This window comes from Protopterus annectens, chromosome 8.part0 (assembly GCF_019279795.1).
Source record: "Protopterus annectens isolate FY-2018-M chromosome 8.part0, PAN1.0, whole genome shotgun sequence".
Classification (NCBI taxonomy): domain Eukaryota; kingdom Metazoa; phylum Chordata; order Ceratodontiformes; family Protopteridae; genus Protopterus; species Protopterus annectens.
This window is the reverse complement of record NC_056741.1, coordinates 1976081799-1976105892: the sequence shown is the minus strand read 5'-3', so window position 1 is coordinate 1976105892 and position 24094 is coordinate 1976081799. Positions and strand designations below refer to the sequence as shown.

The 24094-nt window shown below is 40.1% G+C and overlaps 1 protein-coding gene across 4 annotated transcripts in view; it reads left to right on the top strand.

The window, feature by feature from the left end:
* Nucleotides 1-24094, top strand: part of PRMT7 (protein arginine methyltransferase 7) — an 843610-nt gene that overhangs the window by 217833 nt on the left and 601683 nt on the right. For all 4 annotated transcript variants that reach the window (XM_044081516.1, XM_044081514.1, XM_044081513.1 and 1 more), the window contains one exon: nt 4390-4539. In XM_044081516.1, coding sequence (XP_043937451.1) covers nt 4390-4539 — 150 coding nt within the window. The remainder of the gene's footprint in view (nt 1-4389; nt 4540-24094) is intronic.

The window sequence follows — 24094 nt, the reverse complement described above, 5'->3', positions numbered from 1 at the left end:
GTGCCTTCTCGCCCTAACAAATTTTTGTCTGCCCCACCCGAGAAGGAGTTCTTAAAAAGCGTGGCTGTAGATGCCATGGTGGTGGCATCTGCTACCCAGCAGGACGTAGCAGAGGCTTCAACGTCCGTCCATCCTCCTAATAAGGAGTCTAGGAGCATGGACCGCACGGGAAGCGCACCCTGACTTCAGCGGCCTTTACTCTGAGGTCCCTGAATTATTTGGCACATTTCACCAGACTACAGAGGGATCTGGTCAAGGAACTCTCAGACTCCTCTCAGGTAACCTACCTGAGCAGCTAGCCCAGTCGGTTAGCTCTCAGTTGGCTATCCTCACCTCGATTTCTAACTCGTCCATGAGGCTCATTTCATATGTGGTCAAGGGCGGGCAGAGCACAGGCGTGGCTCACGGAGACATGCCTGGGAGGCCTTCAAGTCTTCCTTTGCCGACGCCCCTTTGATGGGTCCTCTTTGTTTGGACCCAAGGTAAAGACACTCTTACCCGCTGTGTGCAAGAGGGAAAGACTTTATCTGCCGGAGGAGCACGTTATTCCACTCCCTTCGGCCTTATCCCAAGGCTAAAAGAGGAAGGAAGATGTGGTTCCAAATCACAGAAATTTTTCATCAACAGCAGGAAGATTCCCTTCCAGAGGCAGAGGACGGGAAATTTTTCTGGGAGACGCGCCCCAGAGGCGGCAGAGGCCCCGCAACACTGGAGACCGCGAGTCCTTTAGGTGGCTCTTCAGCCTCCCACACTCCATGAGGGATTGCCCGGCTGTGCTGCTCGAGCCAGTCGGGTGCCGCTTTGCCAAGCACCTAAAAGCCTGGGAGTCTATTACTCAGGACAGATGGGTGCTTCGGATTATTGCCGGAGGTTACACCATTCCCTTCACACACTCACCCCCACCGCCCAAAAAATCCCGGACCCGCCACCCAGTCAAAGGGAAATTGCAGCCGAGAAGCTTCAAAGCTGCTAGAAAAGGAGTCATCCAACCGGTCCCCACAGACCAGATCGGATCCGGAAATTACTGATGGTTCTTGTGCCAAAAAAGACAGGGGACCTGTGACCCATTTGATCTCGCAAACTAAACCAGTCCGTCATGAAGTCCAAATTCAATGGTCACTTTACAATCCATTCTCCCATTATTGGAGAAAGATGTTTGGATGTGCTCCATAGATCTCAAGGACGCCTATTATCACATACCGATACATCAGGCGTCCAGGAGGTATCTGCGCTTCAGCCTGGAGACGGTCATTTCCAATTTTGTGCACTGCCCTTTGGTCTCACCACAGCCCCCAGGGTGTTCACCAAGTGTTTGGCAGTAGTGACTGCTCACCTGAGGAGTCTCTGATTCCAAGTGTTTCCCTATCTGGACGACTGGCTCCTGACTGCCACCACCAGGCATCTACTACAAGAGAACCTACAAGCCACCATCTCCCTGGGTGCTTCCCTGGGAATTACATTCAACTGGTCATAGTCTGTCTTGCTGCCTTCTCAGCGCATAAGATTCATAGGAGCAGAGATAGACTCAAAATTAATGCGAATCTTCCTTCCTACCGAAAGGATACAAACATTACAAGGTCAAGTCCGAGCCCTGCTTCTAAGATCCAAAGCCCCAGCCAGGATGGTCCTGCAACTTTTAGGTTCAATGTCTGCCACGGTTCTCCTAGTTCCTCTGGCAAGATTGCACATGAGGATTCTTCAGTGGCTGTTATCGACACAATGGTCTTTTCAGGATCTCCCCCTCAATCATCACATACTGATTACAGAAACGTGCAAACGGGACCTCCGCTGGTGGCTTCTGCCATCCAATCTGAATCAGGGAAGACCTTTTGTTATACCCTCCGGTGGCCACCTTGACAACGGATGCCTCCCAGACGGGGTGGGGGGGGCATTGTCTGGGCAGGTCAGTTCAGGGTTCTTTGCTTCCAAACGAAACATTTCTCCAAATCAATGTGTTGGAAATGAGGGCTGTACTTCTGTCTCTACAAGCCCTCCACAAGTTTCTCCCTCAAGGCATTATCGCTATCCACACAGACAACGTGTCGGTGGTCTGGTATCTAAACAAACAAGGAGGGACCAGATCTTACCCCCTTTGCAGAGAGGCCATGAGGGTATGGGAATGGGCAGTGGCTACCAACCGCTTCCTGGTAGCGACCCACATTCCAGGAAAATCCAATGTATTGGCAGACAGACTGAGCAGGACTATTCTCTCTCCTCACGAGTGGTCCCTGAACGAAACAGTAGCAGCTCAGATTTTCAAAAGATGGGGATTCCGTGCTGCGACCTGTTTGCAACACCACAAAACACGAAGTGCAAAGGTTCTTTTCCTTGACCCCAAGGGGAGGCAGCTACAGATGCTCTAGTCCAACCTTGGCCAACAGGACTGCTTTATGCTTTCCTCCGTTCCACTCCTCCCCAAAGTCATCCAGAAAGCTTCCCAATTGGGGTCCACAATGATTCTACCAGGTATGGTTCCCTACCTACAGAAATATACTCTGGACGGTCCTTGGTTTTGGATCTAACTCCGGACCTTCTGGTTCATCAGTCGGGACAACAGCACCAGTCCCTTCACACTTTGAAATTAACAGCTTGGCTCCTCCACTTCCGACTTTAATCAGAAATCACACCTTGGACCCAAAGTTATTCACATTTTATCTTCAGCCCACAAACCCACCACTAAGAAATTGTATCACTCTTAGTGGATGAGGTTTCCTATGTGGGCTCAACTCAGTGGCTTAGACCCTATTTCTGCCCCGATACCAGAAGTCTTGAAATTTTAACATCCTTGTTTAATCAAGGAACTTCAGACTCTACTATTAAAGTTCACGTAGCAGCTATCTCCAAATTTCACGAATCGATAGACCCACCGCTGATGAGCAGCAGATTATGTAAAACTTTCATGAAAGGTGCTGTGCTTTTAAGACCCCAGTTTTTCATCGGATCTTGATTTGGTACCCTTAACATCTTCCCTTTGAACCGGCTGCTACATGTGAGTTGAAATATCTGTCTTGGAAAACTGCCTTCTTAATTGCAATTACCTCTGCAAGAAGAGTTTCAGAACTTCAAGCCCTATCTATCAAACCACCGCATTTGATTTTTCACAAGGATAGAGTATCACTTAGGCCTAATCCATCTTTTGTTCCAAAAGTTTGTTCTAATCTCTGTCTCCAACAATCTCTAGAGCTACCAGTTTTCTTTCCAAAATTTTCAAACAAAGCGGAATACACCTTGCATACATTGGATGTTCACAGGCAATTGCGCTTCTATCTAGACAGGACTCAACAAATTCGAAAAACAGATAAATTGTTTGTGTCCTTTTCAGATAATAAACTGGGTAAAACCATCACTAAAGCTACTATTGCCAAATGGATTAGAGATTGCATAACACAGGCTTATTCCTCTTCAAATAAGCAACTTACAACATCTGTCAAAGCTCACTCTACTAGAGCTATGGCTACCTCTATTGCATTTCATTCCAAGCTCGCTATTTCTGAGATTTTACTTGGTCCAACCCGCAAACTTTCATTTCCCACTATAAATTGGATGTGGCATCTAAAGGGCGAGCATCATTTGGTTCCACGGTACTCAGGAGTGTTTTCCAGTGAGCCACCCAGGATTCAGGTGCTAGGACGCTGTCCCATCAGTCAGAATGTAAGATAGATCACATAACATCTTTTAGTTATGTACTCACCATAACTTCAGATGTTTGGGATCCATCCATTCCTAATACCCACCCTCCTTCCCCTGCCTTGGAGATCAGAAGAGATTGAACGGTTTGAGTTCTACTGTTTTTATCTTGTATCATCTGTCGATGTTATATAAGCAGTGCATGCGGTGTGCATGTACGGACAAACTAGATTTGGGGACTGGTAGTGGTGCATCCTGGGATATAGTAAGCTCAGCCAATAAGAGACTTCGCTATCGCCCAACCCATCAGTCAGAATGTAGGCGAGATGGATCCCAAACATCTGAAGTTATGGTGAGTACATAACTAAAAGTTTTACTGCTTCACTGTGCTAGGTTCTTCAGTTCCTTGCTGGATACTTTTCCTGTGGAGTCTGCATGTCCTTCTTTGTCCAGAGTCCTTGTTTTTTGTCAGAGTCTCTGGTTCCCTCTCACAATCCTAACACTTGCCATTAGGTAAATTTTTGTAATTTAAATTGCCTGTAGGTGTGTGCACTTTCTGCAGTGGACTTGTCATGTCCAATAGAGGTTTTCTGATTTGCTCCTGTTGGTTACCAGTATAGATACTGGCTCCCCCACATACCTGCATAGGATAAAGTGGGTACTGGAAAATGAATGAATAAATAATTGATGGAGAATGTTAGAGGTTGTTTGGGATGATGCAGGGACTGCTTTGTTGACATTTGTGTATGTGTGCTTCTGCAGAACAGAAAGTATTATGAAGGAATCCGGGCAGCAGTGAGTAGAGTGAAGAAACGGGGGCAGAAGGCACTTGTTCTGGATATTGGGACTGGCACTGGGTTGCTTTCCATGATGGCAGCTACTGCAGGAGCAGACTTCTGTTATGCAGTTGAGGTGAGTTTGAATGTCAAGTAGTTGGATAAATGTACATTGAGTGTGAATATTCTCCCTGAGAAAAGAAAGTTGTTACTGATCACTTCAGTCAGTTACAGGGACACACAATTCTATGGTTAATGTGCAATAATTGTAAACATTCTTGCTAAGTAAGGAAAGCTGTTCAATTATTTTGTAGAACTATGTGCCGCTGTTACCTGCTGGTTAAGGCTAAGTACCAGTGGGATCAAAAAGAGTAAATAACATACAATAGTTTTAATAGTTAACCACTTTTGACTGCAATGGTATTGTTCAGAACATAATAACCAGTAAAAAATGAGTACTTAAGTACTATTCTTACAAACATACCCCTCCAATCACATGACCTAATAACAATTGTAACTTAGGGATTTCATAAAATATTCATTGCTTAGAAAAGTACTTGCATTACAGTTAAAAAAATACAATGAATTCTATTTACATTTACTATTATGCTGTTTTCTCTTTATAAAGATATTTTTGACTTTTTTTAAAAAATACAAATAACCTTTCATAACTTGAAATAAAAACACAAATTAATTGTTACAAGAAACAGATTTTTTTAAATAGAAAAACTTCATAAGAAAACTATTTACAAAGGTGTCTAACCATATGACATAATAAAAATCCACAAAGTAGCAATTTAAATCAGTGTATTACAGTTTATTTTCTCCAATATCTCCACCACTTTTAACCAATAGTTGTAGTAAGAAGTGATTATTTCAGATCTCATCTTGACAGTGTCCATTTAAAATCGTGAAGCCATTAATGTCAAGTTCGTAAATTCTTTGAGGTGTTCCTCTTCCAGTTCGTGGTGATTGTCTTGCAAGTTTGTGGTGATTGTCTTGCAAGCAGAAGCTAATAGAGTCCATAAAAGTGAATATTGTTGTCTAGAAAACAATTTGGGTATAGGCGAATTAAAAAAAATTAACGATTTTGTCATTTGAAATTTTGTCATTGAACACAATCTGTAAGAAATAGTTCAATTTATCGCAGTATGTTCTAAGCAGATAACAATCCTAAGACATGCGTTTCCAGTCAGATTTCAGATTTAAAACATCTCCAACAACCATTATTCTGACCATACATTAGTTCTATTTTATGGGGTGTAATGTAAATTATGTGAAAAAAATTCCAAGAGAACTGCTTCCATTGTAAGGAGAGAGAAGAATATTTTGAAGAGACAAGAATTATTATTTTTTATCTCTTTCACAGAGATTGTTTTGATAGTTGTTTTATAGTTATCCCAAAAACTGCCTTTTTATGATAATTTTTTATTTTTCGAAATTATTTTGTATATTTTGGAGAGATAATCCTTTCTTTGTACAGTTTGATTACCTATAACAGTCATATATTCTATAAATTTAGGAACATTTTGCCTTAATGAAGGATGCATGAATCTAAATGGCTTACACTAAAACATCTTAAATCTTGTTTGGTTAATCACATATTATTTTCTGTGTTAATATTTAATCATAATTTGATTCATAGTAGGAGCTTTTGCAGACTCCATCATATGATACCAATATATTAAAATGTTTTTCCCTTAGTATGTTCATTTTTGGAACATCAAATGTACTGATGATATTCTATGTGCAAACAATAGGATAAAATAGTAATGACCAGGCCTTAATATCTGGATTTTTGTTCAAGAAGTTTCTAAAGGTGATTAATGTATTGGTTACATATTTGGATGATACAAGTTTAGTCTTGTTTCCTGACAGAAATTGTATTACCAACCAGTGGAAAGCTTGTATATTGTAACATTGGTGAATGATCTGATTCTAACCAAATAAGTTCATGAAATTGCTTCCTTCTAGCTGTATAGGATGTATTTAGCCATAAAGGTATTGTTTCTAATAGTAGACGATAAGGCATACATTTCAATGTCTTGAAGACTCAGCCTGTTTCCCAATAATCTAAATGGTGATTTAACATTAATTTATTAAATTGATGTGTAATGGATTTAGGGGAGGGAAGAGAAAAGGCCTGTATAAAATCAAACAATTTTGGAAATATAATTGATTTAGTTGAGAAATATTTGTCTTCCGTAGTGAAAAAGAACCTGTTCCATTAATCCGTAAGTAAATTTATTTTATTTAAAATGTTATTATAATTGATAAGATTTCATTCAGATCATTTGTTAAGGTAACGCCTACATTGTTGGTTCTATTATCTGATACTATATATTTAGAGAACCTCTTAGTTATACCTTTCTTATTACAATTTATAGACACAATCTTCATTTTATTTTCATTAAATTTAAGGCTAGATATAAGATTGAAAGGTTCAGCTATATCAGATAAAGCTTGTAACGAGTTGTTATTGTTCAAATTCAGTAAAATATCATCAGCAAACAGTTGGACCTTCGATGTCAAAGAACTATCAAGGCGTACTCCTTCAATATTAGCATTCATCCTGATAAAATTTGCAAAAGGTTGTATGACAAAAAAAACAATAGTGGGGACAAGGAACATCCTTGTTTTATACCCTTGATGATTTTAATAGGACTGGATATAGATGAACTAATCTTGATATAAGCTAGAGATTTTTCATACAACATTTTAATTAAACCATTAAAATTTTGTACAAAACCATATTCTTTTAAAACCAGTAATTAATAGTTCCAGTTAGCTGAACCAAAGACACTGTTGATGTCTAGACTCACTAAGATCATGTTAACATTTGTGATGTTAAAATAGTCTGTTAAAGTCAGGATTCTTTTTATATTGTCATATGTAGTTCTGCCCTTTATAAAACCAGATTGTTCCTCATCTATCAGTTGAGACAAAATTGTTTGATTCTGTTGGCATAAATTGCCATATACATCTTATAATCTAAATTTAAAAGCGATATTAGCCTATAAGATGAACAGTCTTTTGCATCCTTCTCTGGTTTCAGAATTGGAGAAACGATAAGGTATATTTCCAGGAAGTGGATATGAATTTATATTCTTTAACTAGAGAAAACACTCTTAATAACAAAACTGAAGTTTCATTAGTTAATAATTTATACATTTCAGGAATTATATTATAAGTACCTGGAACTTTATTTAATTTCAGTTTATTAATTTGTGATTTAAGCTCTGTCATTGCGTTTGGCTTGATCTTCTAATAGTTTATTTTTAATATGTTTCCTAATAAAGGATTTGACTACACTTTGAGGTTATATTTCATAAAGCTGTGAGTTAATTGAATTAAATTGTTTCTTTAAAGATTCGAAGATAACTTTTAAATCTGAAACTTTCTTCCTAGCTCCTGGTATAAAAAATTATTTTATCTGGTTACACTTAAAATTTTTCTTGGTTCTGTTTGCTAAACTTCTCTGATGTTTGGGGTTCATAGTATAGGGTCACAATTTTATAGTTTTATGATGTGAAGTTTCTAGATATTTTTATTCATGTCTTCAAGTTCTTTCATTGCATTATTATTGACTTTTTGAATCTCTAGCTTTAATTTATCAATTTTTCCTTGTAAATCCATAAATCTTTATTCCATTGTTTTTTTTTTTGTTTTCTTATTAATAAACCAAGTTAACACTTTGCCATATATGTATGACTTCAGAAAATCCCACACATATATTTTTGAGACATCTGTAGTAAGGCTTATATTTAGGAAGGGATGTGTTTTCTTTAAAATAGAATTCATTGAAGTCCTTTAATTTGGTTATGTAAGATGGTATTCTAGTGATAGTTACTGTTTTTGTGTTCATTTCCAAGTCAAATGTGATGGCATTATGGTCAGACAAAGGACAAGTAATTAACTTTATCTAATTTAGCAACTGTATCTCTCAAGATGTACACTCTGTCTATTCTAGAATAGGTGCCATATTGATGTGAAAAGTGTGTGGAAAATAAAGTGAATTTAGATTAGCTAACTCTTTTGTATCTTTAATAATAGCTATGTCAATAATGTCAGTTTATGCCTTTGAGATAGCTGGCCTCATATGTGAGCTTTTTGTATTGTTATCTTTGTCATCCAGGATACAGTTAAAATAATTGTCAGTATTAAAGTTCCTTTAGAGTGTTGTATAGTATCTTCAAACTTATGTTTAACTACTTTAACTCCTAATTCAGGTATCCAGTAAAGGTTAACTAAAGTATAAATCTTTCCATTTATTTTCACAGGTACTAAGCAGAACATCCCAGTCTTATCATAGTACAAATTTGCAACTTTGGGAATTAAAACAGTATTCTTCCATTCCCAGTCTGTTTTGTCACCTTGTCATTAATATGTTTCCTTGAAAAAAAACGAGCTTTAAACATTTAAGATATTTGAATAAACTTCCCCTTTTGTTATTGTTTAAACCGTTTAGCTGAAAACATAGTTATTATTAAAGAAAATGACTTATTTTCTTTAAAAGAAATATAACTGATAATAGTAGACACCCAATGATAAATATTTAAACATAAAATTAATAAAGATTTAATTAACAATCAACCCAAACATTGAGGTATACAACCCCACACTTACAAAGTGTTTACTGTAAACTTCTCTCCAAAGTCATTTCTCACTCTAGCTATGTATTTACATTATACAGAAAGTAACTCATTAGTTCAAATTAACTTGTATGTTATACATAGTGATTAACAATATATATTTATAAGTTTATTTACTTCTATCTCTACTGAGTAGAAAACTTTCAAATCCATGTAAATGTAAAATTAGAAAGTCCTGTGAAGTCTATACATTGTAACTTCTTAGAAAAATAATAAATTCTGTAGCTATAGGTTAACATGTTAAATAACTCATTAAAGCCTACTAGTGTGTGGTTGCTTAACTATGTATTATAAAAGGTTTATTCATAGGTTGGTACTAGGCTATCGGCCCTAGGGCCTATGCAAGCCTAGCCATAACAATTCCCTGGATATTTCTTCCCACAGTATTTACTTCTCTAGATCACTGTCTAGCAGGGCAATGACATGATCCCTGGGGGTGGATTTCCTATCTCCCATCCAATCATCAAGGTTCCTTTTGAAGAGGGCCAATGAGGCTCTCTGCTTGACATGTATGGGCAAGTCTATTCCAGAGTATGGGGAGTCTGTGGGTCAGGAACCTATCCCTCCAGCATGTTTTGTTCATTGTGATGACTTTTAGATCCCTGGAGCTTGTGGCTCTGAGGGATTGGGATTTCTCTAAGTGGAGCATGTCCAACAGCTCAGGGTTTTACATGGCCTTGTATGTTAAGCAGAGATCGCCTCTGAGTAGACGATATGCCAGAGTATAGCTGGAGTTTTTTTAGACAGTCAGCATATGCATATGGCATCTGCTTTAGGCCTATGATTCTTTTAGTGAGGTATTTCTATGGCTTTTCCAGCTGTTGCAGATGTCTTGTGAGGTACATACCAAATGGGGCATTATACTCTATAATGGGTCTAATGAGGGATGAGTAAAGTGGGACAATGACCTCCTTTTTTCTAGATGAAAAGCCCTTCATGATGAGGTGTGCCACATAAAAGGATTTTCTGACTGTTGTGGCGATGTGGTTATCGAAAGTGAGACCACTGTCCACCTGTGTCCCTAAGTCTCTCATCACACGTTCGATGTTTAGTGTCCTGCCACCTATGTGGTAATTCATGGGTACATGTTTTTTTTCCAAAGGCGATAACTATACATTTCTTGGCATTAAGCTTAAGCCCATGGCTCTGGTACCAGGCATCTGTTTCTGTAAGGCCCGTTTGTAGAATATCTACATCATTTGGGGATTCAATAATGGCTCCCAGTTTGCAGTCATCTGCGAACTTTGTTAGCCAAAGCCCCTTAGTGTTGGCCTGTACTTCAGAGAAGTAGATGCCAAACAAGAGTGGTCCCAGGACTGAACCCTGAGGTACTCCACTTGTCTGGAACTGGATTTGGAGTCGGCTACTTTTACAGTCTGGGTTCTGTCAGTAAGCCAGTCGGCAACCCATCAGGTGACGTAGGGATTTATGCCCAGCTTAGTAAGCTTATCTAGGATTCCAGAGTGGAGGGATGGTGTCGAAGGCCTTGGCGAGGTCCAGATAGGCTGTGTGGACTGCCTTACCCTTGTCCACAGCTCTGGAGACTGATTCGAAGAAGTCAATCAGATTCAGGAGACAAGATCGGCCCTTCACAAACCCAAACTGGGTGGGGTCCAGTGTTTGAAGGTTGCCAATGTCTTTGTTTATAAGTTCCATGATAATGCGTTCCATGCCCTTGCAGATCAGGCTTGTCAGACTGATGGGACGGTAGTTCCTGGGATCCAAGGTGGATCCCCCCTTGTGGAGTGGAATAACTGTAGCTGTGTGCCACTCAGTGGGCATGAAGCCTGAAGTGAGGCTATGATTAAACATGACACTTAGGTGAGGTTCCAATTCATTTTGTAGTTCATGTAGTACACAACCTGGGATGTCATCTGGTCCCATGGATGCTGTATTCTTAGCTTTGGAGAGTGCGGTTTCTACCTGTGTGGCCGTGATTACCGGAATTTGGCAATCTTTTGGTATTGAGATGGGCTCTTTAGGGGGCGAAGTTGACACTAAATCGATCTGCCAGGATATTGGCAATATCCTTGGGATCAGTATATTTAATGCCATTCTGTTGTAGCTCAGAGCAGATCTGAGCATTGCCATTTAGATTATTGACATAACTATAGAATGCCTTGTGGTTGTCTTTGGAATCTTTGGCAATTTTATTTTTGTAAGTAGCTTTTGAGGATTTTATGAGGGATCTCAGCATCTTACTGAGGCTGGTGAGGGAGTTTTTTGCATCCTGGGATTTTCCTCTTTTCTGCAACAGTTTCTTCCTTCTGTTGTATAGTTTGTTTATAGCAGGGGACCACCAGATTGGCTTCCTTTTTTGGAGAAGAGCATCTTGGTTCTATTTGGGATGGCACGATTCATGCATGAGTGGATGTGCTCGTACAGTGCCTTAGTGTAGGATTCTGCAGTCGAACTTTCAGATCCCATCTGCATGGGTGTCGTGAAGTTTGTCACTTCTGACTTCAGTAGCATAAAGTTGGCTTTGGAGAAGTTTTTAAGGAGATTTCCTTACTGGGGGGTAGGATGTGGATGTCAAGGGTGATTTGCTTATGGTCAGAGCTGACCAATGAGGGGGTGACCACTGGTGTGGAGCATCTATCTCCCATGTTGGTAATGACCAGGTCTAGGATATTGGAGCCTCTGGTGGAACAATGGATTAGTTGATCCAGAGCATTGGAATTTATGAATTCCAAGAACCGTTGGAAAAAGGAGTTGATACCGGAGTAGTTTTCCCAGTTAATAGCAGGGTAGTTGAAATCACCCAGTATTAGGGTGTTTGGTTGTATCTTAATATTTTCCAGTATGTTTAGAAAGGTGTAGTGAGAATCATGGGGCATGGTGGGGGATCTGTAGCAAGCTACAATTTGGATTGCAGTCTTACCTAGTGTTAGTTGAACCTGGAGAATTTCAGATGCATTGTGTTGGGCAACTAGCCTGGAGGTGTGAATATCCTTGGTGAAGATGGACACTTCTCCACCTTCAGTGTTTCGGTTTTGGTTTTGTGGCCAAAAAGTGTGGTAAGAGTTGTAGCCTGGTATTGCAGGGGTGCTCTCTGGAGCCTTGAACCAGGTCTCAGTTACTGCACAGATATCTATGTTCTCCATTTTTAGGAGTGCCTCGAGAGAGTGCATTTTGAGGTTTAGACTTCTAGCATTGAGTAGCATTACCTTCAGATTTTGCATGCTTGTATCTGTTATGGTGGTGGTTTTATCCTTTGAACCTTGCCCAAAAAAGGCACTGTAGGGGTGGCAAGAGCTTTAGCCAGTAACCTGAATCCCAGGGGTGACAGGTGCAGACCCGCTCTGGCAAAGCATCGTGGTTTGTCGATCATGTCTTCCCAGGCAGACAAATACTGGATCCCCTTTGAATGACACCAGAAGCTTAGCCAATTGTTGAAGTCAATCATTTTGTCCTTATACTGTGGTATAATTCAGGCAGGATGCTACTCAGGGCTACAGTCATACCTGCCTGGGCCACATGATCAAGAGCTTTTCCATGTCTCTTTTCATGTAGTCCAGGGAGAGGTACGTCTCAGGTCATTCACTCCAGCATGGACAATGACAGTCGTATTTGTACTTGTTGTGGAGTGACTTGAGTGCATGTGTTATGTGGCGGATCCTGGCACCCGACAGGCAGCTGACTGTAATTTTCTCCTTTCTCAGCCCGGTGAGTGGGACGTGTGCCTGACTATAGAGTCACCTATGACTAAAGTGTTGGGTACATTGTCTTGCCTTAGCGGCTGTTGTTGGGTGCCACACTGGTGTTGTGAGCTATGTGTCACTTTGGTTGTGACTGGTGTTTGTTTGCGTTTCAGCATCGGAGGTCCTTGCTGCTTGGGCAGGTTAATGTTAAGGGCCTCCGCATATGTGGGTTTAATGTTGCTATGCGTGTGAGTGTTGATGCTGTAGGTTTTGAAGGGCTGTGAGTTGCTAGAGGTGTAGTGCAGGTGTTAACCTTCTCCTCTTGGCTGTCTAGCACAATCTTGGTCAGAGAGCTTTGCTTCCAGTTTGGCTATGCAAGTGCATCTCTCGCAGGTTGTAGTGTTGGGTGGTAGGAGGAGAGGATTGTCTGTGTACATGAAGCAGTTGCCGCATTGCCCCAGTATGCCCAGATTCACCAGGTGGACAGGAGAAATCCGTGGAAGCTGACCAGTGGACATGCCTGTTTAGGTGCTTTTTTGTAAAGTTTAAGAGCTGTTTTCCCTTACCTTTGCAAGGTACTTTGCAATTATAGGCTGTTTAGTGCGTACAATTAATTTCTCCTTATTGACAAGGGGAATTGAGTGCTTGTATCAGTTTCAGGCTTCCTAGTGCTTTTCAGCAGGTTCTAGAGCAAGTGCTAGTCACAGGGGTTCAGATTTTAGTGCTACTACTGAGAAACCAGCTAGTTCTAAGAAAATGTGAAGAGCAGACTTTCTGGCACCTGGAATAGTTTAACTGTAGCCTCGCAGTGCTGCACGATGTGAAAAATGTGCAAACACTCTCATTTTTAAGCCAGAAAGTTGAAAGGGATAGAAATCAGCCCGACAAGGCTAATAAAATTAAAATTTCAGAGCTGGAAACCACTCTTATAGTGTTAGATAGGCATTACAATGCTCACCACTCCCACTGGTAAGCAGTAGGACTTCCCTCTACCACAGCAAGGTCTGGATAGCTCTGAACACAGAAAATAAAGTCCTGAGACAAGCAAAGCCTGGGATATGGACTGGCTAGGAAAGGTGGGAAACAAGCAAGCAAGATAGTATTTTTTTTGTTGAAACAAGCTAAACAATGCAATAAATACAGTAAACAAACACAGAAAAGGCTAACACACTTGTGTGTAATCCTAAACAGTAAATGCAATTAAAACTCTACAAAATTAGCAATTTAAAACTTTTTTAAATGAAGCAAGGCAAGTGCCCGACTGAAAAATGATTTAAGAGGCTGTAATACAGCAGAATAAGTAGCTAGTCTACATGTACAGAGAAGTCTATATATATATATATATATATATATATATATATATATATATATATATACAGAGAAGCAGCTAAAACACACAAACAATTCAGATGCAGTGCAACCTAGAGCACTTGAGTTGTAGCAATATTAAGGCAATTACAATTATAATAAATGCTCTAAAATATACTCTATATTTCCAAAATGTTTGAGATGAGAAGCACAGTCAGAACACAAGGAGATTCAGGCAATTTTTTTTTTTTTGAAAGGGAAAAAGGAGAAACAGAAGGCCTTCTCAGATGTTCTCTCTGTATTAGGTAGAATGAGCTAATGACACTAGACTGGGAGGAGTGTCCCTGAGCAGATTTACAGTGGGGCGGGCAACTGCAAAGCCACCAAGTACAACAACAAGACACGATCAAGGAGGGAGGGTGGGGACCAATACTAAAGCTATTAGCCTACAGACAGTCAACACTACAGAAAGCCACAAAATGAAAGTTTTTAAACAGATAAAGGAGCAAAGAGACTCTACAGAATGCTTTTAACGGCAAACAAATTAGTTACCCGTGCAGATTAGTTAATAGCAATAAAATACACTAAAAACTATGCAGCAGGCAATAAAAAGTGCTATATATAAATTGCTAGAAACAATAATCAGTATAAATAATCCAAAAAAACAGGATACTTGTATATCTCAACTCTGAGTTGTAGTCAATGTCCCTCCTCCACGCTGCTCAGTGTGTATAGACAGAAATCCTCTCAAAGTTAGGGCTTAAATACCAGAAGATACAACCTTAGACAACTTTTTTTTAAAGCACAAAAGAACCAGCCCCCACTAGCCAGCAGCCAATTAACACAATCTAGCCAAGGTAAAGAAAGGCTTCTGCTAATTCAAGATGGCCTGTTCATGTGCTTTGAACAATCACTGTAGAAACAAACAGGCCTCTGAACTAGGACAATACTAAAGCTATTAGCCTACAAGACAGTAAACACTACAGAAAGCCACAAAATTGAAGTTTTTAAACCGATAAAGGAGCAAAGAGACTCTACAGAATACTTTTAACTGCAAACAAATCATTTACCCGTGCAGATACTAAAGCTATTAACCTACAGACAGTAAACACTACAGAAAGCCACAAAATGAAAGTTTTTAAACAGGTAAAGGAGCAAAGAGACTTAACAGTCATTTGATCATGTGCTGTTAGTACGACGTCTGTAAGGTTGAAAGTACGGCAGCAAAAAATTGTAAACTCAATCAGAAAAGGAGTTTGACTAGTAAGTGAATGTATTTTGCCATTCAAACACATGGATGAATGTGGAAAGTGGTTTTCCGTCAAACCATTTTCGACATTTGTCCTCGGAAGTGTTCCATTATTCGCTCTTACAAGTCGCACAAAAGCACTGTTGCACATACCATGTGCGACAAAATTAAGGTAAACCATTATACAAATCTAATATTTAGTGTAAGTTAACTACTATATGAAAATAGCAATAATTATATACATTAAAGTCATTGAAGACTCCATAAAAGTTGCATTATAATTACCAAGGCAAATTCAATCCAGATTAAGCAAAAGAAAAAAAAATGCATTAATCTGTTTCACCTTTTCAGGGATGTAGTTTGGAAAATCAGTCGGAACATATATTAAACCATGCTTTTAGAAGTACTTTCCCTTTTGTTCTTAATGAAAGATAGTTGAAATTATGTTTAACAGAATTTTACTTCTCATTCATATTTTGTAATTGAATCATCCATATTGTAATATAGATTTAAATGTAAAATAACAGTTCTTAAGAAAAGTCTTTTGTCATTATAACAGCATGTCAGATGAACGATAACTGACTGACATTAACTTTAGGATCGTGTCAGCTTTATGCATTAAATTAAAAACATTTCAAAAGTTTGAGACCATGAAATATTCAGTCTATCTACTAAGATGTTGATTAGTATAGGTGCAAGTAAAATATGTATTATTTTTTTTGTTGGTTATAAAATACTCAATAAAGAACTTGTATTTTTTAAATAAAAATATGAAGTCTGTGTTATAGGTGTAATCCTACTTTAAAGAAATGTTGAAGCATGATAAAGACAATCAATTTTGTTCCAGCTTGTTAAAAAAATAAATAAATAAAAATTAGATTGCTAGGACACGTTGTATTAGCTTGCTAAAATTTCCCCCGTTTCATATCCTAGTACTTTAAAGGACCTTTGGATGTTAACTACTGAATTATTTATGGTTAGAAGTTCAGATCAAATTAACAAAGCACTAATGTTTAATGTTTGTAAAATTAGCGTAACTATCACTTTAACAAGCATGGGCATCGGACAGGCTTACCAGCGACTTTTGCATTTGCTGATTTGTCACTTCTAAGCTGTCCTGCCTGTTCTGATGCATATTGCAACTTCATAATGGGTTTAAAGCACAAAACAAGAATAAACCATAAAATTTAGCTTGCGACTTCCGTGGAAGCTGAGAAACAAGTAAGTAATCATGTGAAGATTTTGCAGTATAGCTTGTGCAGTGTTGGGCTATATTTTAAATAACACCAAACTAGTTCAGTCATACTGGAAAGAAAATGAAAACAAAGGCAAGTCTCAAAACACACCAACATGAAATCCCCACAATAACATTCATTTCATTCATCCATAACATCTCACAATGACCATAATGATTAAAATAAAAAAAAATTAAGAAAAAAAAGCAAAAGCAGAGAGAAATAAACATCATGTAAATAAAAGTTATTGCAGCAGAAAGTTGTTTTTTCAGAAATGGACTTGTAAAAACTTTGTTCATCATAGAACCAATGTAAATGTTCAAAGTAGTATAAGTATTTAACTATACATTTATAAGGAAAAGTGTTTAGAGCTACCGTTAATTTATAATCAAGTTATATATAATAGAAACTGAACATTTTGAGCATGTTAGTATATATCTTTAGCCTGTCATATAACCATGTAGTGAAACAGGCAATGATGTTCATCGTGCATACAGCTGCAGTAATCACATATGGGTTCTCTCCCGTCAGGCGGTCCCTCGGTCGGCCGAATTCCAAAGTCTAGGTCCGGCGTCGGTTGTTGTCGCTCCCCTTCCTGACGTCAGTGAGGCAGGGGTATACAAGACACAGCCGACGCCATTTTCTTCAGTCTTTTTTGCCGCGCGGTGCCCGAAGCAGAAGCAGTTCGCAAGTGCCGGTTGGCCAGCTCCTGAATTTACGAAAAATTAGAAACCGAAGTCTTCATTAAAGCCAAGCACCCCGTTGGGGAAACTTTTCTTGCCTCAGACCGATGTCAGAAAAAGTTAACAATTGTATTTCTTGTGGGAAGCAAATACCGCATAAGGATTTCCATTCCCTCTGCATACCTTGTTTAGGCCCAGACCACGACGTCTCGGGCTGTCGCTTTTGCGCGACTTTCAATAAACGCACTATTAAGCATCGGGCGGAGTTCGCCCAACACTTTTTTGGTATAGCCTTTGATTATAAAATGTCGGAGACTCCGACTACCGTTTTGTCCAAAAAACGCAAGGACAAGGACCGACACGCAAGGTCCACGGTCCCCACCGACACCACGCCAAAACCAGCTACACGTGGTCCGGTTCTCAGCGAGATGCCTTTGCAGTCCCTGACTACCGACGACACTTCTTTGGCGGTGTCTTTTGTAACCGAGACCGCAGGTACCTCGGCCCATACCCAGATTACAACCACCGAAGCCACTGTGAGCGTTGAGCCTCCGAATGTGGACAGGTCCACTTCCACCCATGGTGTCTTTAGACCCTCTTCTTCCTTTTCCATTAAGGCCTTTACTAAGTCCAAATCAGCCAGGCATCCCAAGAGGCCTGTTGCACAGGGCCCATCTCCAGGCCCCATGCCTAAAAAGCAGATGCTTAAAATGGCTGAGGATTTAATTACTCTTATCAGGGGTTCCCAACCCCCTCCAGACAAGAGACCCAGAGTGGAGGAAGATTCTCCCTCTTCTGATCAGGGCTCCATTTTTTCAGAACATTCTGATGTAGAGGAACACTCTTACTCCCCTTTTGAAGATTCTGATGCAGAGCAGTCCATTCCTTCTGTATCTCCTCCTGAGGATTTTTCTTTTGGAGAAACCTTGCACACCTTGAGGGAACACTTCCATTGGGAAGGCCAAGACTTTTCTGATTCCAAGAAAAGACTTAGGGAATTTCTTTTGTTACCTCAACACAGACCTCTAGCGATACCTCCTGTCTTGGACATTCTTGATGATGTTTATTCGGAGGCTTGCCTTAATCCGGATTCATTGCCTCCTGCCCCAGTCAAGCCTGATAGGTACTACAGAGTTCCCACCTCTCACCAATTTCTTTACAAAATCCATAATGCTGACCCTGAAACCATTTCTCAAGGCCCCAAGGGAATGAAGGCCTCTACTGCTAAGAATCCACTACCTTCCGAAAGAGAGTCAAGATCCTTAGAAAGGTGGGGTAAAAAGGTATATACCTCGGCCACCCTAGCCATGAGGGCCTTAAATTGTCAGTTTCATATGCTTAAATATCAGCAGTTTCTGTTATCACAATTAAGAAATAAAATGTCTCAACCTGAACAACCAGATTTGAAGGAGTTGCAGGATATGGTGCATGGTGCAGAACAAGTGGGTAAACACACCTTACAATGTGGCTATGATGCCCTAGAGGCCTCAAGTAGAGCTGCTGTTACAGGATCAGTCATTCGTACATATGCATGGCTTAGGGAACAAATCTTGCCTGATCATGTGAAAGCTAAACTACTAGATGCTCCTTTACAAAAGGATGTGCTATTTGGTACTAATGCTGAGGAGATACTACGGAAAATGGAAGAAAAAGCCAAATGTATGCAAACTGTCAAAGCTTTTCTACAGGTTCCACCACCACGTTTTAGCAGAAATTGGCCTTCTAAAAACTGGTCCTTTCCAGCCACGGACAAGCCCCAAAGAGGTAGATACAGGAGCACAAGGGGCAGAGGACAATCACAAGGATCATATAGAGGCAGGCAATGGCAAACTCCAGCACCAAGAGGTGGCGAAGACAGTGCACAACAACACAGGAAACAAACCCAGTGACTTCCTCCTTTCCATGCCAAGCAAGTCTCAGCTGGCAGCACCCTTGGGAGGAAAGCTGGCATTATTTACAAGAAATTGGCATATTGTCACAACAGACAAATGGATCCTGGACGTTATAAACAGAGGCTACAGATTTCATTTTCACACTCTTCCAAAAATGAGAGGCATGCCAAACCTGCCACACAATCAAAGGGCAGAGGCACAACTACAAATTTCAAAGCTCATAGATATGAAAGCTATTCAAGAGGTACCTACTCACGAACAAGGCCAAGGTTTTTATTCCAGGCTGTTTCTGGTACCAAGGAAAGGAACCGACTGGAGACCCATTTTGGATTTATCCATCCTAAACACATTCTTACTCGTACCAAAATTCAAGATGCTAACATTACAGCAGCTTCTTCCCATGCTGGGCAAGGAGTTTTGGCTGGTAACATTGGACCTCAAGGAGGCATACCTGCATGTCCCAATCAGACAAAGCTGCAGAAGATACCTCATATTTCTTGCAGGTTCAATCCACTATCAATTCTCTGCATTGCCCTTTGGCTTGTCTACTGCGCCCAGAGTATTCACGAAATGCCTGGCATCAGTAATTGTCTACTGCAGACTTCAAGGGATACAAATTTACCCTTATTTGGATGACTGCCTGATCCAAGCGGACAGCAAGCACATACTTCTGGAGCATCTGGCTTATGCAATTGGGTTACTGAATTCTCTGGGATACACAATCAACAAAGAGAAATCCAGGCTAACACCATCTCAGAAATTAACTTTCTTGGGTGCCAACTTGGACACAAACACCCAGATGGCCTATCTTACGCCAGAAAAACAGGGGCAACTAACTCAGTACTTCAAAATACTAGCAAATTGTACCAGGCTTACTGCAAGGAAAATCCTGCAGGCTCTGGGCTTCATGGCATCTTGCATTCTTTTAATCCCATGTGCAAAGTTGCATATGAGGAAACTTCAATGGTACCTAAAAAAACTATGGTCTCAACACAGCCACAGTTTGGAAACAATAATACCAATAATTCCATGTTTGCAAAAGGAATTTTTATGGTGGGCCCAAGCATGTCAAATAAACACAGGTCTCCCATTCAGCAAGCCTCAAGCAAATCAAGTCATCACAACAAGACGCCTCAGATTACGCCTGGGGGGCGCACATGACAGACAGGTGCATTCAGGGCAAATGGTCCCAAAAGGAAAAGCACCTTCACATCAATCAAAAAGAAATGCTAGTAGTGATAAATGCAATTACAGCTTTCAAGGACCTCCTGCATCCAGGACAATTATTGATAAGAACAGACAACACCACAGTAATATGGTACATAAACAAACAAGGAGGAACACATTCATACCCCCTGTGCAGACTAGCCATGACACTTTGGAACTTGGCTCTGGAATGGCAAATCGAACTTCAAGCACAGTACTTGCCAGGTTTGGAAAACACGCAGGCAGACAATCTAAGCAGAAATATGACAGATCCACATGAATGGAAGTTGCATCCTCAAGTGTTTACAAAGATGATCCAAGCGTGGGGGAGGCCAGACATAGATCTCTTCGCCTCCCACAGGAATCATCAGTTGGAAAAGTTTTGTTCAAGGACCTTTCATCCAAAGGCCTGGAGAGTGGACGCCCTTTCATTCATTTGGACAGCATGGACAGTTTACGCTTTCAATCTCTGCCTCTTCTGCCCAAGGTGCTCTTGAAAGCAAGAGCAGACAGACCGAAAATGATACTGATTGCTCCAGACTGGCCAAGACAACACTGGTACCCACTCCTGAGGAGCCTAACACATACTCTTCCCTGGCACCTACCTCTAATGCCTCTTCTGCTGACTCAGCACAGCTACAAAACTCTTCACTGGCACCTACCTCTAATGCCTCTTCTGCTGACACAGCACAGCTACAAAACTCTTCACAGTCAGCTGAAAACACTCAACCTCGCTGCATGGAAAATTCCTTCACACCACAACAGACTCTACTGCCCAAGGAGGTGCAGGATGTCATTTTGGAGGCCAGAAGGCCATCTACTAGAAAGGCTTACTCCGCAAAATGGAAACGGTTTTGCTCTTGGAATTAGAAAAAAAGGCCAGGACCCTAGAAAACTGAATTTGCCTTGGGTATTACAGTATCTAGCTGAGCTGCTGAACAGTGGACTTTCATTTTCCTCCATAAAAATCCATGCCTCAGCCATTTCTGCAGAATTCAACACGGATCCACCCTTATTCTCTCACCCACTCTTAACACAGTTCCTCAGAGGGGCTAAGAATATAAGACCACCAAGGAAACAACCAGTGCCAGCCTGGGATCTTAATTACATTCTAGAAAAATTAACATTGCCTCCCTTTGAACCAGCTGCCTCAACAGATTTGCAATATTTGTCCTGGAAAACAGCTTTCCTTCTGGCCATTACCTCAGCTCGTAGGGTTTCGGAACTACAAGCCCTCATGGCTGTGCAGCCCTTTCTCATCTTCCATCAGGACAGGGTTTCCCTTCGAACCAACCTGTCATTTATGCCTAAAGTGGTATCCAGGGTAGCTTTAAACCAAGCCATACACTGACCTACCTTTTACCCCAATCCTCAAAACAAAGGGGAAAGGCTGTTACACTCCTTAGACATCCATAGGCAGCTACATTATTATTTGGACAGAACAAAGCCTTTCAGGAAATCAGAACAGCTTTTTGTGTCCTATGCTGTAGGGGCTCAAGGGAAGCCAGTTACCAAACAGACAATTTCAAAATGGATAGGCCACTGCATACGGTTTTGTTACTCCTGTCATGGAAAATCTGTCCCTACAGGCATCAGATCCCACTCCACCAGGGCCACGGCTACCTCTACAGCCTTCCTCAGAGGAGTTCCTACCAAAGATATTTTGGAGGCAGCCACTTGGAGTTCTGTGCATACCTTCACGAAACACTACCATCTGCCTTTATACTCCAAAACTAGAGCAGGCTTTGCCACTGCTGTGTTGCAGGGCATTCTGGCTCAACCCAGTTCCACCTAAGTGCCTACCACCCTGTGCGTAGCTTTGGGATTCTACCCATATGTGATTACTGCAGCTGTATGCATGATGAACATAGTACAGTTTTGTACCTACCATAAATGTAGATGTTCGAGTGCTAATACAGCTGCAGTACAGGTTTCCCTCCCTCCTTCCCCTCTTGGTAAAAGCATAGGACCTAACCCCTCTTCATACAACCTGATTGGGTTATCCTTCTATGGTATATTTGCTTGCAACTACTGATTTTTGATTATATTGCATTGCATGTATATAAATATAATTTATGTATTGCCTTCCTTCTGGGGGCACCTGACATCTGGGGCAAGAAAGACTGAAGAAAATGGCGTCGGCTGTGTCTTATATACCCCTGGCTCACTGACGTCAGGAAGGGGAGCGACAACAACCGACGCCGGACCTAGACTTTGGAATTCGGCCGACTGAGGGACCGCCTGATGGCAGAGAACCCATATGTGATTACTGCAGCTGTATTAGCACTCGAACATCTACATTTATGGTAGGTACAAAACTGTACTTTTGTTTTTTTTCTTGTGCATATATTATAGTAATTTAAGTGATAAGAGAATTTCACTGCATATTAAAACGTTCTAAAATGGAACAAATAATGATGGTAATAAGGAAACCTTTACCTTTCTTATGACATCAAGCTCATGTTTTTATGATAAGGAGCATCATTAGCATCAAAATTGAGATTCAGTGTTATGCACTGTTACACAAGCAAAAATGTACTAATTGGTTACCATGAAAGAGCTGCAAAAAGAAAAAAAATATATTATAGGATCATTGGTATTTTAGTTTCCTCTTCTTGTGAGCTACACCTTTCCATCCATTTTTCCATGCTTGTCTCTAAAGAAGTACTGGTCCAATCCATTCCTTCTATCTGGTCTAAAATGTTCGATAAGAAACAGCATTATCTTACCATCCAACAAAATAAACCTTCAGTCTAGCTGTTAACAGTAAATGTACCTTGACTTGTTTTTCTTTAGTTCTTTTATTAAAGGAAAAAAATATTTTCAAAACAACTGTGGATGACTAGTCATTGTCAAATCTTATTAGAGTCCTTGTATTTAAACTGGTGAATTTGTCCATGCAGTTTTCAATACCAATTTTTTGTCTTGACTGGAAAAAAAATCTAACAATTATATGGATCTCTGATTAGTATTTGATTTATTAGAAGTTGAGGGAACCAATAATGACCTGTGTGCTCTCTCAATTCCATATGAGAGAGATTCTGGTAGATTCAATACATTTGGGAGCCAGGATATTTAAAAAAAAACATACTGTCACCCTCAGTCTTCTCAGGTAGTCCATAAATGTGCAAATTATTCCTTCTGGATCCATTTTCAAGGTCCTCTACCTTGCTCAGTAGAGAAGTATTTTGTTTTAACATAAACTCAATTTGGTGTTCTTCCTCAGAGTCTCTGCCCTGTATATCATTTAGTGCTTTTTCTATGCTGAAAATGTGAGTTTTATGCTGCATAATTATTTTCTTGTAGTTGTTCCAATTGCTATGAGCACTTTTCCTTCAAACTATCAAGTTTGTTGTCCATTTTATCCAGTTTAATTGAAAGATCTTGTGTACTAGAGAGTAAAGATTGTAATTCCTTCTTAACTGAGGAGTCTTGTGAATTATTCTTAGAGTAAGTCATGCTGAAGAGATGAAATGAGATTGTCCTTTCAGTCTAGAATTTGACAGGAATTTTTGAAATAATAGGGGAATATAGGGAATTTAATTCCAATGTAGTCTTCCAAAAACTTCAAAAATAGATAAACTTAAAAAAAATCATTCAACTACAGCAGTTAGTTATTATTTCCTGTCAGAATTTTTACCGCTAGCAGAGTTAAGAAAAGTGCTCTTAGCTTGCCATCATCCTGGCACACCCCCACCATTGTGCTGTTTTTGAATAAGAACCACTTAAGTTATTTGCTGAGTCCTGGTGCACAGTAAGCATAAAATAAAAGCTGCCATTTAACTCTCTATATTCAAGTTCTTCCTCTTTGTCACCATCAAAATC